Source organism: Vigna umbellata, chromosome 2, assembly GCF_029865625.1.
Source record: "Vigna umbellata cultivar VRB3 chromosome 2, Vumbellata_1.0, whole genome shotgun sequence".
Classification (NCBI taxonomy): Eukaryota; Viridiplantae; Streptophyta; class Magnoliopsida; order Fabales; family Fabaceae; genus Vigna; species Vigna umbellata.
In genome coordinates this window covers 50261689-50276178 of record NC_142166.1, presented here as the reverse complement: position 1 = coordinate 50276178, position 14490 = coordinate 50261689, and the positions used below count along the sequence as shown (strand labels likewise).

Genomic DNA, 14490 nt, shown 5'->3' with positions numbered 1-14490 from the left:
CAGAATTAGTTTAGACATGTTCCTAAAATTAATTCCTGAATCTATGTACACAAGTTGGAAATTTTTAATTTGGCTAAAAGGAAAAATGAATGCACAAAACTGATGGGCAAAACCGTCCTTCCATCTCATTCAAATATTTTAATGTAAGAACTAAGACGCAGAAGCCAAGAAATGCGTATCCAAGAGAACCATTTTGCAGGAATATTATCCAGGTTACAGTATAAAAATAACTGTAAAATCTTCCTAACTGATAAAAAATATTAATATTTTATTGACTTCTAATTTTCTTCTTTTGCTTAATCACAGACTCGCGTCTCAATTATTAAAAAGATCAAACTATGTGCCCACTGTTTGTATTTATTTTCCATTTTAGTATTCTAGGAAGTAATTAAATGTCGTAATTCTTACATAATTTTCTGTAATAATTAACACCGTCAGAGATTTTTTTAAATAATTATGCATTGTTAAAGACTCCTCTCTGTGTGTGGCGTTTGTGTCAAGTATCAAATTTAACTTTTTTATTTAGCAGAAGATAAATTTCTTTTTTTTCATGATAAAAAAATATTTAATGGAAATTCAAAAATAAAAATACTATTATCTAGTTATAAATTAACTTAAAAACTGTTATGCATTGAATATGAGGACCCCATTCTTGACCTTTTTGAAATAGTCTTGATTTGAATTGATAATGAGTGTCAATTAATAGATTGCATGTGTTTGTGAAATAACCAGATACCTATGTCCAATATAAGAGGAAAAAAAAGATATTGTGTTCTATTCAAAGGTTTTCGAAGTTAGAATGATAATAACGTGCTACATGATAATACAGATACCTATTTTATTTTAACTATTTATAATTATTAAAAAAAACTCCACGAAATAAAGCTTGTGATAAAAAAGTAATAACTATGATGTATCATTCTCTTTTTCATGACTGGAAATTTTTTGTCAATTATTAATTCAACCGTTAACAATTTATGGTCTCACATAAATTGATTAGTGAAATAATTGGTCGAATTACTAACAAAGTTAACATAAAAAATAATTATATTTTAGATCTTTGATTATAAATAAATTAATACTAATAAAAACTTTATCTCAAAATTTATAAATACAAATTTGATATTCAAATAATTAATTACATTTATTACTATCACACAATCACTAACTTGAATACATAGTACTTTTTACGTATAGCATCTTTATTCGATCAAACAGTAGTAAAAGATTATCAAAGATAAAATTTTAACTACTTGAATATTTAAGACTCTTAGAAAAAGTAGACTTAAATTTTAATATTTGTTTTTTCAACTGCACAGTTTAATATTTACTTAATATTTAATCATATATTTTGGCTTCATATTCAACCAAACAGTGAAAACAAATTTCCATAAAAGTCAACTAAATTTACATTTTCTTAATTCATGAAAAGAATTTTGAACCACATTCAAAAAAGAATAAAAAATATACACTATTAAAATACAACTTCAGAATTAATTATAAAACAACACCATTAAGATTGCCCTTTGTTTTATGGAGAGACAGATTAATGAAGTGCTTAACACGTGGGAAGAGTGATAACCACTAATCAGTAATAAGATAATTAATTGATGCTTATATCTCTGACCAAAGTGTGGATAACTTTTTACAATCATTTGCAGAAATAAGATAAAACAAATTAAAAAAAATGTCTAAATGTTTTAGTTAATAAAAAATATTATTATTTTAGCCAAAGTCTTTCAGATGAATTAAATTTTTTTTCCATGTTCTTTTCAAAAATACCTTATTCTAAAATTTCCTCTACATGACTGATATTTGTATATTACAATAAATCTTATATTAAAAAACTATTGTTATAATTTATGGCATTATATTTTAATTTTAAGTTATTATTACTTATTTTAAAAAAGGGTTAAATATGTTTTTAGTCCCTAAACTATTGGTCGTTTCTGGTTTTCGTCCTGTTTCAGAGTAAGGTACAATTTGGTCCTTATTCTTTTCGAAACGTTCGTTTTAATCCTCGAAAACTGTTTAAAAATTTGGTCCTCATTTAGCAACAAATGAGGAATAAAACCAAAATTCCGAGGACTAAAACGAAAGTTTCGAAAAGAATGAGAATCAAATTGTACCTTATTTTGAAAGAGGGACGAAAACCACAAACGACCAATAATTTAGGGATTAAAAACATATTTAACTCTTTAAAAAATTATAATTTGTGGACTTTTAAATTCCTCCACCGTTGTGGTGGTCCTTCCTTCTAATAATTGTTACACCTTTCTATCTATTTTTGTGTATATCTTTGGTTAATCTCATCACAATAAATGTCACTACAGATACTTGTTCAAGTGACTTGTTCATTTATGTTTTTCCACTTTAGGTTTTAGGGTCGAAAATTAAGTTTTCGAGAGAAGACATAAAAGCAATTACCAATAAAAGAAGAAAAAAACTATGTGGAAGAAAAGAAAGTAAAAGCAGAAGAAAAGTGACACGAGTCAGCCTTTGAATTGGGAAAACCAGTCAACCAGCACTGTAAGAATAAAGAAAGGAATTAGGTATTTTCATCATTATTACCATTTATTATTATTATTTTTATACCATGTACATACGCATACGCAGACACATTATTCTGATGTAAGAAACACAACAACTCCCGAAACCGCAAAACAGTGAAGGAAAAAGCTGATCACATCAGCATCGCCTAACCTCTGACCTTAAAATACGAGAACGCCAACAACCTTTGCGTTGTGCAGTGCTCTCTTTGTAGTGTGTGTGTGTGTGTGAGAGAGAGTGTCTTCTCAGAGAGATGGCGGCGGAGATACCGTGCTGCGGGACAAAGTTCTCATTGTACGTGTTGGTGATCGTAGGATTGGTCTGCTTCGCGGGCCTAATGGCTGGTCTCACTCTCGGACTCATGTCTCTGGGACTCGTCGACCTCGAAGTTCTCATGAAATCTGGCCGTCCTCAGGATCGAATTCACGCTTGTTCGTACCGTCCCCTTTTCCTGCACAATTCTAATTTAGTATCACTGCTTCGTACTCATCGTTTTTTCTTATTTCTTTGCAGCGAAAATTTATCCAGTGGTTAAGAATCAGCATCTTCTGCTTTGCACGCTTCTGATTGGAAACTCCTTAGCCATGGAGGTATTGTCAATTAACCAATTTAACCTTTCTTTATGATAATGATAATAATAGTAATGATAATAATAAATAACTAATAAGAGTAATATAATAATAATAATAATAATAATAATAATAATTAATATTATTATTATTATTGATTTTAATGTTTCTATTTTTAGGCTCTTCCCATTTTTCTTGATTCGCTGGTGCATCCTGCTGCTGCAGTCTTGATTTCGGTCACTCTCATCCTCATGTTTGGAGAGGTAATTATTGATTCGTGTCATATGGATAATCGAAGTTGGACTGTTTTGTTGAATGAGGTTCCGTGTTCTATGATTTGTGCAGATATTGCCGCAGGCAATTTGCACAAGATATGGATTGACAGTTGGAGCAACGCTGGCTCCATTTGTTCGTGTTCTTCTTCTTGTTTTCTACCCGGTTTCTTATCCAATCAGCAAGGTATGCTTATGGATTGCTACCACTGCAAGCTGTTGGTGAGAAGTTTGAAATAGGGAATCACAGTTGAGAAGCGAAAGCTGTAATTTTAAGTTTCTGAAAAACACATCTAAAATGGGAAACCAATCACGCTATTTCACACTAGAATATATCTGAAAGGGGATATGCATGTCAAAAACTGTAGATTACTGTATTAAAAGAAAATTCTGATGGAGGTTGTTATGTTTTCAGGTTCTTGATTGGATGTTGGGTAAAGGACATGCTGCCCTTTTGAAGAGGGCAGAGCTCAAGACTTTTGTGAACTTTCATGGAAATGAGGTGTTTGTGTTTAATATATATAATTGCAAATTTGGAGATCCAAGTTTTGGAGGATTTATAAAACTTTTGCCCTTATATTCATTTGAATGCTTCAAGACGTGCTTGTATAATATTTTGAGCGTTGGTTTCAAATTTATAATATGTCCAAGTTATTTCAGTCTCATACTGTTTTGTGCTCTCGTGTAACATGGATACTCGATTGTTTTCTTTTCTAGGCCGGTAAAGGAGGAGATTTAACTCATGACGAAACGACCATCATTACTGGGGCACTCGAGTTGACAGAAAAGACTGCAAAAGATGCCATGACTCCCATATCAAAGGCATTTTCCCTTGATCTGGATGCAACTCTAAATTTGTGGGTTTGTGAATTCTTTATGTTCTCTCCACTATTCTCATGTCTTCTTTTGTTCTAATCATGTCCTTTGTGTTTGCACTGAAGGGAGACACTGAATTCGATAATGACAATTGGTCATAGTAGAGTTCCAGTTTATGCAGGAGAGAAAACTAATATTATTGGACTTGTTCTGGTAATTTATCTGATTTTCTTCCGTTTCAGATTTTGTAAATAGATGCACAGGATTATAGATGGCTAGTTGATAACGTCCATAATTAATGTTTGTTATAACTCTTGTAATCATATTGGATGACTTGATATTCTGGTGAATATTATTGAGTCAAGTTTCACTTATTTGTTTGGTTTTATAAGTTGGTGCTTTTTGGCTACCTCAAATGGTAACAATATCATACTATTATACTAATTTTTTTCCTTTACTGTTATAATGGTAGTTCGGGTAAAATGCATGAGAAATATGTAAATCTGATCTTTACGCAGTTTTACGACCAAATGAATGAAAAAGCTTGACTGAGATCTTCTACAGACCTGATTATGATTATTGTTTATGTTATACGTGGTAATAGATTGTGGTGTAACTGATATATAATAGAACTTTACTGTCAAATGATTCCGGAATAAAATAGATTGATTGCGGGAGAAATGGTAAAAAAGAGCAAACCCTGCACTTTCATCCGCTATTATGTCGCTTAACGATAACAAAAACATTAGCCTTAGCCCACCGGATATGCACGATTATGCCACTCATTCTTTGTTAGTTAATCTTCGGTTCACTTTTATGCGCAGGTGAAAAATCTCTTTATGGTTGATTCAAAGGCTGCAGTTCCTCTAAGAAAAATGGTCATCAGAAAAATTCCTCGGTAATCCTTTTTCACACATGAGATGAGATACATTGTCCTTACATACTAACTAGATCGCATGTGTATGGTTGATGCTTGCCATTACAAGGTAGTCATTGTTTCTTCATCCTGCAGTGTTTCAGAGAACATGCCTCTGTATGATATTTTGAACGAATTTCAGAAGGGTCATAGTCATATTGCAGTAGTGTATAAGGATCTGAACAGTAAAAACGAGGCCCCAAAAAAGGTTAAAGATGGAGAACAGCATGACCTCAGGGACAACTATAAGAACAAGGGAGAGAATGCACCCTTGGATAAAGGTAGAGATTTAAATAAATGTAGAATAAATTTCAGTTTCTTTGGTGAGTACGTGCTTTCGAAATATTATGTGTGGTTTGCAATTTGTTGAACTCTTAAAGCAGGATATGGTAAACTGTACTTTAGTTCCTTTGAAAGTGTCATTAATCCTCCTGTTACCTTCCTGGTTATTTGAGGAAGCTTTTATACCTAGAAATTGTCATTTGTGTTCGATATGTGTTTCCTTCTCTGAAGGTTATTTTCAGAACCATATGGTTTTTTACTTCACAATTTTGTGGTTTTCTTTCTGTATGTTTAAATATATTCTCAATTGTATTCTTTAGTATTATGATCCTTTGCGGTCTCAAGTGAAACTCTTAGTGACTACCTTTTTATACCTCACTGTGGCTGCATATTTAGGTTATAAATTGGAGTCAGGTGATACTTTGGCTACTGTTACTAAGATTGATGGTTCTCAACAAGCAAAGAAAAGTCCACCAGCAACTCCTGCTTTTAAAAAGCGACATAGAGGGTGTTCATATTGCATCCTGGACCTTGATAATGCGCCCCTGCCAGTATTTCCACCCAATGAAGTAGTTGTTGGTGTTATTACAATGGAGGATGTCATCGAAGAGCTTCTTCAGGTTAGATGCTTTAGTGCATTTAGAATTGGCAGTTTGTGCTCCAAAGTATTTAATCCTGTATATTTGTTTTGATATTCTTTTTAGCTTTTTCACCCCTATATTCACCTTTAATTATCTTCTGCCGATGCACAATTAGCCATCAGTGGTTCCTCCTTGTTTCCACTCAGTATGGATGATTAAGTGCTATTTTTTAGATAGTTATTGAAGAAGGAACTACATGATTTGAATTCTGCTGGACTATTTCCCTGTTACATGAAGATGTTTCAAACTGCTAGAATGGGCAGTTTTGTTGCTAGAGCCTTAAGAGCTTCATATTTACTATTCTTGTTAAGTTGCAGTTTTGCTTCTATTGCCTTTCAATTTAGCTGTATGGGTTGATTCATCTTCATTAAATCTTTGTGTATTTCAGGAGGAGATATTGGATGAAACTGATGAATACGTCAATATCCATAACAAGTAAGCTCTCGATCGGATTCCTCTTATTTCTCATCTGATGCACACCAGTTTAGTTTGATCAATTTGTTACTGGCTGACATTATGTGTTCTTTGTATTTGGTTTAGTGAGTAACAAACAATAGATCATTGTTAGCTTATTGAAAGAAGCATATTAAATTGAGTTATTGCAAATGCAGGATAAAAGTTAACATGAATGCTTCAAAGGAGAAGGCTTCTGATACAAATCTGATGCAACCTTCTCAAGAGGTTCAAGGACAGCACACACCCACTAATTCAATTTCTACAGCTACTTCTGCAACAGGTTCACCTACGACAATCGATCTAATATCTGAAAGTGAGTCACTAAGGAATCAATAGTTCATAAAGAATGAGAGAATAACATAGGTTTGTGCTTGTGTTGAAAAGGCAAAGCAGTATATAGTTTCCTCTAAAATTTCTTTGTATTATATTTTGTTAATAACTAATATAGAGAAAGGGCACTAGCCAGACAAAACATAATGGAGTTTATTTTTTTTCACTTTTGATGAAAGCGGAGTGCAAATCTATCACTTTCTAATATCACATCCAATTCTGTTTATTTTTGGAATGTACTAAACATAAAGCTGAGGTTTTATGTTATCTTTTATCTCATTTTCGCGAGTTTATCGACTGCTACCTTTGTATAAGATATTTTAATGTTGGATTATTCCACTCGCATGATATCCTAATGAGGTTGTCAATTTGTATTGTAGTGCAAATTCAGAGAGACAACAGATTTGCATTTTTTGTTGAGCTTTTTTAGTTACCCTCTGTACCTCTAAAATATACTTATATATACTTATTTTGATGTTGTAAAAAATAGGATTAAATATGTTTTTAATCCCTCAATTATCATAAGATTTTATATTTAGTCTCTCTTTCAAACTTTGGTACACTTTTATTCTTATTCTTAAAAAAATTGTAATTTCTCATCTCCAAAATCAATGCGGTTAAAATTAGACTCACCTCTGCATGTCACATCACTTTTCATTTTGTGAAACTGAATGAATCTTCTCTATCTTTTTAGTTTCTCGACACCTTTATCTTCTTTCACTCCCTGACCCCTTTCTGAAATTAAAAGTTTCTTCTCTTCAACTTCGTCCCTTGCAAGCATCTACTAAAGGAATCAAATTTCTTAGCAAATGATTGTTATTGCTCTTTCATTTTATCCAATTCTAAATCTATTTTTGCTTGTGATTGTCAAGTTTCAGAATCCCTACAGATTCAATCGTTAAGCATTCTCCTAAGTTTTTGTCTTTTGCTGTGAATTATAAATCTTATAACTGAATGACTAAATAAATAGCCAATGAGAAGGAGCAGGGACTGAAGGGTTTGATTTTGTTCCTTCGGTGAGATGAGAATAATCAACCAAATAAAAGAAATGTTAATAAGCCTTAGATTGAGATCAATCATTTGACCGTTTTTTTATGCAAACTAATTCTCTCTTCATTCAAAATTTACAACCCTCGGACAAAGTTAATTCACTCATTTAGCTTTTTATCTTTTTTCTTTTTTTTAATTATTTATCTTTAATAAATTAACCATTTATTATGTTTTTTTTTTTACATTTTTGGGTAAACTTATGTAAAAAACACTATAGTAGAAAAATAAGAATACCTCTCTATCTCTTCCCACACACTCTCTTATAAATCATATGTGCTCACATTTTATCCATAAAACGCAATAGATACTTCCTCTTTTATTCATTTTTATTTAACTTGTCATTTTTTTCATGTGATTTAATTATTTGAAAAAGACTTGGTAATTCATATTTATTTTTTAAGAACTTAAATAACTTATTGTAAAGATTAATTTAATGAATCATAATTATGCATGATTTCTTCCAACATATTTGAAGTAAAACTTGAATCCGTTGTAGGTTAAGTAAATGTGAAAATGATATAAGACAATAGATAATTCAAGAAGCATAATCGGAAAATGAAAAAATTTGAAAGGTTAGTGGGAAAAAAATGAAGCGAACTAAAAATATTTTACAACACTGTATCGAAAAATAAGTGGATATACTTTTGAATAAAACTTAAAATAAAACGATATGAGATCCACATTCAATTAATAATGTTTGAAGTTGCAAAACTTTAAATAATGTACAAAGATAATTACCCAAAAAAAAATATATTTGACAACAGTGGGTCGAGATAAATTCACGCAAAATACTTAAAAAAGTATAAGATTTAAAAAACATACATATAAAAAGATTATGTTTAAAAGTTGGAAGAAGATTTGATAAAGGGAAGAATGACTTTCAAAGTATGGCTATTTGAAAAAGTATGTCAAGAATTTTTGAATTATTAGAATAAATAACACTATTCTAACAAAATAAACAGGTTGATTTAAACAAGTTAGCTAAATCATTATTGTATTCAAATGAATCTTTAGATATTCAAATAAGTAATTAAATGATTTGAAGAGGTTATCTAAATCATTTATATGTTTGATTTTATAGTCGAATGGGATAATCAACGATAGAGAAAGACAATTTTGTATAATCAAAATAATTTGAATATATAAATGATTAATGACTGAGAATGACAACTTAAGTATTTTTTTTAACAAACAAATATAATTTCAAACCATCACGTGAAAAATTAACACAATTTTTCTTTAAATATTTATTTTTGGTATAGATAATAAAGTAATAGAATTATCACATATTTTTATATTCAATAATAAAATAATTATAAAAAAAATTATGCTTTTTTAAAAACAAAAAGAGTAAAAAAAAATCAAATAAACGTAAATTATATGTCAAAATGTTTTTTTTATAAAATATTTTTTTTTTTCAAAAAACAATACAATTGGTAGAAAAAGTCACGACAATAAACTATTGGAACATGAAACAAGAAGAAGTTATCATAGTCAAATCAACATCCCAAACACTTTAATGTTACTAAGTTAGAAAAGCGAATAGGTGGGTAGTTTTCTAGGGTTGGAAGTTGGCATAGTCTTTTTCTCTAAAAATTAGACAACTTGTAGTCTTAAGTCGTTTAAACATCTACAAAAGCTTTTCTATACTTAAATCATGACTCTACGCTACTGTGAAAGAATTATGTGCTTTTGTCTGCTTTTAAATTTGTTTTGTTCTACTTTTTATAACTATTTTCTTCTTTTATAATTTTTTTATGCTTATATTTATGATTATTTCTACTCTTTATCATTTTTTTCGTCTTTTTAAATTCTATTTTCTTTCAATGATTTTTTTATTAATTTTAATGTTTATATTGTATGTTATTCGTATTAAAAATGTATTATGTGGGTATTTATTGTTACAAATTTTACAATATAATATTATTAAAAATATCATGTTAGAATCATGTTCTACTTTAAATTCTAAAATCCGTATGCATGTTGTAATGTTCCTATCACATTAATTTTTAAGATATGCTCAGCAAATTAAAAATATAAATATATTACTAGTTAGTTAAAATAATTCTGAAGTTTATATATATATTAGTTTATATATATATATATATATATATATATATATATATAAATATATATATATGTATGGGTTTTACTAAGGCGTCTACGCCTTTTTTTCAGTTGATACACTTGTTGTTAAACAATTTCTTACAAAAAATGATTTTATATATATGGGGTTTGCTAACGAGCGTACGGCCTGTTTTTCAGTTGGTACACTCGTTAAACAATTTCTTAAAAAAATGATTTTATAATGAGTTTTCATTTTGGCCTGGAAGGTGTTTTTAGAGATGATGATTCAAAATCTGCAAATGATGAAATTAGAGAAGTTAGTGAAGATGGTGAAATTGAAGAGATATTGAATGAACATGTCAATAACTCAACTCTTTGCAAAGGCAAAACGGCAAGTGTTTCTGATTTTTTAATTTGGGCTACATTAGGGATGACAGAGAAAAGGTTGGAGTGAGAGAGATGAAATAGAAAGGATTTAGGGTTTTTTTTTTTTTTTAAGTTTTGAGAATAAAAATTAATAAAATAAGCAGGTTTATGAGCGTTAGCAAACCCATATATATATATATATATATATATATATATATATATATATATATATATTTTGCTAAAAGTTATTTGAACTATGTTTGAAATCAATGTTGTATTTTCAATTATTATGTTTGAAAAGGGTGTTGTATATTTGGTTTTCGATCATATATCCTTAGCCTTTATAATAATTTTTAAATAATTTAAACTCGAATTTATTATGTTAACAGAAATGAGTAAAATAGAAAATTGAACAATAGTATTACTAAAACTAAGAAAAAAATTTCTTACCCTTTACAAAATACTTCTAAAAGGCATATAAAAAGTAATAATTAAGAAAAAAAGAAAAAGAAAATAGTTTCAAATAAAACTATTTAAACATATATACATATACATATATACACATATACATATATACACATATACATATATACATATATACACATATATACATATACACATATACATATATACATATACATATATATACATATATATATACATACATATATATATATATATATATATATATATATATATATATATATATATATATATATATATATATATATATATATATATATATATATATATATATATATATATATATGACAAATGGGAGAAAGCATTATATAGAAAAAGGATGTAAATCTATTCAGCCCATATCATATTGATATGATCTGGCACAATAACAAGAAAAGCCTAGACATAAAAACCAATGACAAAAACAACTGAACAACAGCTAAGAATTGTAGGGGAAGAGAAAAACAAACAATGAAGCAATATTTGTACTGTTGAGAGACAACATATTTAGTAACAAACCAAGTAAATTTAAATCCAAGAGCTATATTTAAATTGATCGCTATAAACTATTATAGCAATCACACATAAAAAACAAGTTCTGGGAATGAAACACTGCATTCAAGTTCTCCTGGACTATATATAATCTTAACACTCGGGTTTAGATAAGCCTTAGAATCTGAAGAAAAAGTTCTTTGAAAGCTTGCGTGAAAAATTATAAAGAAAAGGTAATAATTTTCAAGTGCTTTTTCGGGGTTTGCTTTTGCGTCTGCCCCTTTTGCTTCTCGAGGGTTCCCCTTTTGGGAGTTGAATCCCTTCCTTTGTAACTATCATCGTGCATGTTGTTGCCGATGCTGATGTTAACTCCTCTTGTAGCTTTACATGCTGTTCATCTTCTTCTTCTTCTTCTTCTTTTTCTTTCTCGGATGTTGCAGAAGCTTCTGGTTCCACTTTTTTCCCCTCGCTTTCCGTTTCCACAACAACAACCTTACGAGGTCTCCCTCTTTTTCGTGGAGTCTGAGGTTGCTGTTGTTGTTGATGATGATGCTCCGTGTCACCTTCTCTGGATGAAGCCTCGGCTATCGCTACCGAAAGTTCCTTTGTCTTTTGTCGTTTCTTTTTCCCCATAAACACTTCCCTATCAAATAATAGCAACCACCCCAACAACTCTGTCTCCAATAATAATATCTGACAATTTTCTAGATCATCGTTTTTCATAGATCAGTAAACCTAATGGAACACAACAACATTAAAAAACACTTCAATATTATACAACAACACTAAAATCTTCTGATTCCTCCTCCTTACTAATGCAAATTCTATCTCAATACGTCAAAAGCAAGTAGACCGGTACATCTTGACCATAATCCAAATTCCGGAAACATTATTATTAAAACAACCAAACACGCTTCTGAACTTTATGGTGAAATGAAAAAGTTAATAACCAAATCAGAAAAACCGAAGCAGTTTAATTCGTCTTCTCTCTTTTTGTTTGTCCAATCTTGTGCCGTTCCCATAACACACATACAATTATTTTCTGCAATTAATAATAAAGAATCTCACGTGTAGGTATCTAGAAGAGAGAGTGAGGTTTAAAAAAGGGTGGTGGTGATGGTGTTTGACTGAGCGAGTAGAAGGGTGTTCGTAGACTAACCCGTGGAATGGAGCAGTAAGTAACCATGGTTAAAGGCGTGGACCAAATGGTTAGGGTTAGGGTGCGTGTGAAGATGGGAAGTGGGGTAGGGTTTGGTGTATTGTACTAGTCAGACTCAGTGTTGCAGTCTGACCCCTTGTGTCGTTTACCGGGCTTCGCGTCTTCACCTTTTAATTCTTGGGTTGGGTTGCGTTCAAGTGTAGCAGGTTCTTCTTGTTTCTGCTTGGATTCTCATCTTTTACCGTTGATTGTTTCTGGAGCCATGAATCAGGCATGGTTGATGAATTTGTGTGAGAAGTAGACTGAATCTTCCTACACCTCCCTCACCTCATCCTGCACCCCCAAATTTACCCCCTTCATTTAATAAAAAGTCAATACGGTAATTAATGAATTTAATTTTTTTAACCTCCAACCATTTTCCTAACTCTCAACCACAAAAATATTTGTTGTAAACAATTGAAAAAAAAAATATTTGAAAAATAAATAAATAATTGAAAAAAAAAATATCATAACCAATATTAAAAAACTAAGTCTCAAAAAACGCCTCTGTCGCAGATCGAAGTCCGGTGCCGCAGATCGAAGTCCGGCCCCTTGTTGTCGCAGATCGAAGTCCGGCCTCTTGCTGCCGCAGATCGAAGTCCGGCCTCTGTTCTCCTTGCCGCAGATCGAAGTCCGGTGTGCCCCGGTTATATATGTGCCGCAGATCGAACTGCGGTTTGTGCTTACTGCAGTTCGAACTGCGTTTATCCTTGGTTCTGATCCTTTCTCCAGCTAGCTCTCCGAACACGACCCACGAACCGAACCGGCTCAGATATGTGAGGAAAACAAACGAGGAACGCGAGCAAAGCACCGTGGGATGGCAGAGACAAAGGACGGAGAGAAAAAGAGGGAGGAAGGAGGGGGTGTAGGTGTAGGTGTAGGGTTTGACTGCTGTGTGAGCTGCGGCAGGGAGTGAGATGCGGCAGTGAGATGCGACAGAGAGTGAGATGCGGCAGAGAGTGAGATGCGGAGGAAGAAGAAGAGGAGTTAAAGTTTTAGGATTTAAAGTTTTACTAAACTTTTTAACCACAATATTTTTCTCTCTCTTCATTGACTGACAAGGAGTACACTTTAAAATTATAATTTTTTTTGGAGATGCAGGACGAGGGTGGTGATGGTGAGGTTCGGGTGAAGCTAGGTACAGAGTCAACATTCCTGGCCCCGCCCTATTAATGACCAATTTGTCTGGGTCATTTAGATGCTTTTTCTTTTTACACCAACAATTTAAGATAAACCCATAATAAATAATAATAATAATAGAACTTTTGATCAGAGAATATTGATATTTTCTTTGATTATACAACCCACTCTTAAAAATTGACTACTGAAATTTTTATCTTTGATTTAGTGTGAAAAATTATTGTTGAAACATCTACCCATGTTTCATATTAGTTTTTCAAAATTTATGCAAAGTAAAAATAGATAGATGAGAAAAATAAAATAAATGTATAAATATATATCATGGTAAGAAAACAAAAACATAAATAAAATAATAATAACATAAATATAAAATTGATTATGTACACGACTTAAGAAAACACAAGATAAAAAATATAAATAAATAGTTAAAAATTACAAAATATGTAATAAAATATATATTCCTAAATAATTATGCATGATAAGTTATCGAGTTACATTAATATAAATTTACTAAATGTTACATAATATAATAATCTTCAATTAAATTACACTTTTTAAAATTATTATTTGATAAGAATCTTTTTACATAAGTTATATTTTTAAATATACACTGTCTACAATTATTAATATTCTATTATATAAATTAAAACTAATATAATATATACTTTTCAAAATATATTAAAGTGTAAGTTATTTAATCTCATTGTTTAATTTTAATAAAACTTGGTATGGTAATATTAAATTATAATTTAATCTTAGAATGGTAAAATTTAACTTTTATTCAGAGGGATTACAAATATATATTTTTTTATAAATGTATTAATTAATTCATTGGTAAAAGGAAAGGGACAGTACTGTCTTTTCTGCTGCTCACCTGGATTAG

At 30.7% G+C, this 14490-nt stretch overlaps 2 protein-coding genes across 2 annotated transcripts; one reads left to right on the top strand and one right to left on the bottom strand.

The window, feature by feature from the left end:
- The first annotated feature begins 2626 nt into the window (after positions 1-2626).
- LOC124840859 (DUF21 domain-containing protein At1g47330) lies at positions 2627-7191 on the top strand. Its single transcript, XM_047316990.2, has 12 exons — positions 2627-2981; positions 3064-3140; positions 3299-3382; positions 3465-3578; positions 3807-3893; positions 4109-4248; positions 4333-4420; positions 5032-5105; positions 5220-5404; positions 5802-6025; positions 6435-6481; positions 6658-7191. The coding sequence occupies exons 1-12, from the start codon at positions 2804-2806 to the stop codon at positions 6836-6838; spliced, it is 1479 nt and encodes a 492-aa protein (XP_047172946.1). The 5' UTR covers positions 2627-2803; the 3' UTR covers positions 6839-7191.
- A 4109-nt stretch (positions 7192-11300) lies between these two features.
- Positions 11301-13495, bottom strand: LOC148204226 (uncharacterized). The gene has a single exon (XM_088107336.1). The coding sequence runs from the start codon at positions 11990-11992 to the stop codon at positions 11513-11515; it is 480 nt and encodes a 159-aa protein (XP_087963462.1). The 5' UTR covers positions 11993-13495; the 3' UTR covers positions 11301-11512.
- Positions 13496-14490: the final 995 nt, after the last annotated feature.

What these genes read in the sequence shown, in the direction of transcription:
- LOC148204226 (XM_088107336.1), bottom strand. Translation starts at nt 11,992, where the DNA reads ATGAAAAACGATGATCTAGAAAATTGTCAGATATTATTATTGGAGACA.
- LOC124840859 (XM_047316990.2), top strand. Translation starts at nt 2,804, where the DNA reads ATGGCGGCGGAGATACCGTGCTGCGGGACAAAGTTCTCATTGTACGTG. An exon ending in GAAACTCCTTAGCCATGGAG is followed by an intron (nt 3,141 to 3,298) that starts GTATTGTCAATT and finishes TTCTATTTTTAG; the next exon opens with GCTCTTCCCATTTTTCTTGA. An exon ending in TCATCCTCATGTTTGGAGAG is followed by an intron (nt 3,383 to 3,464) that starts GTAATTATTGAT and finishes TGATTTGTGCAG; the next exon opens with ATATTGCCGCAGGCAATTTG.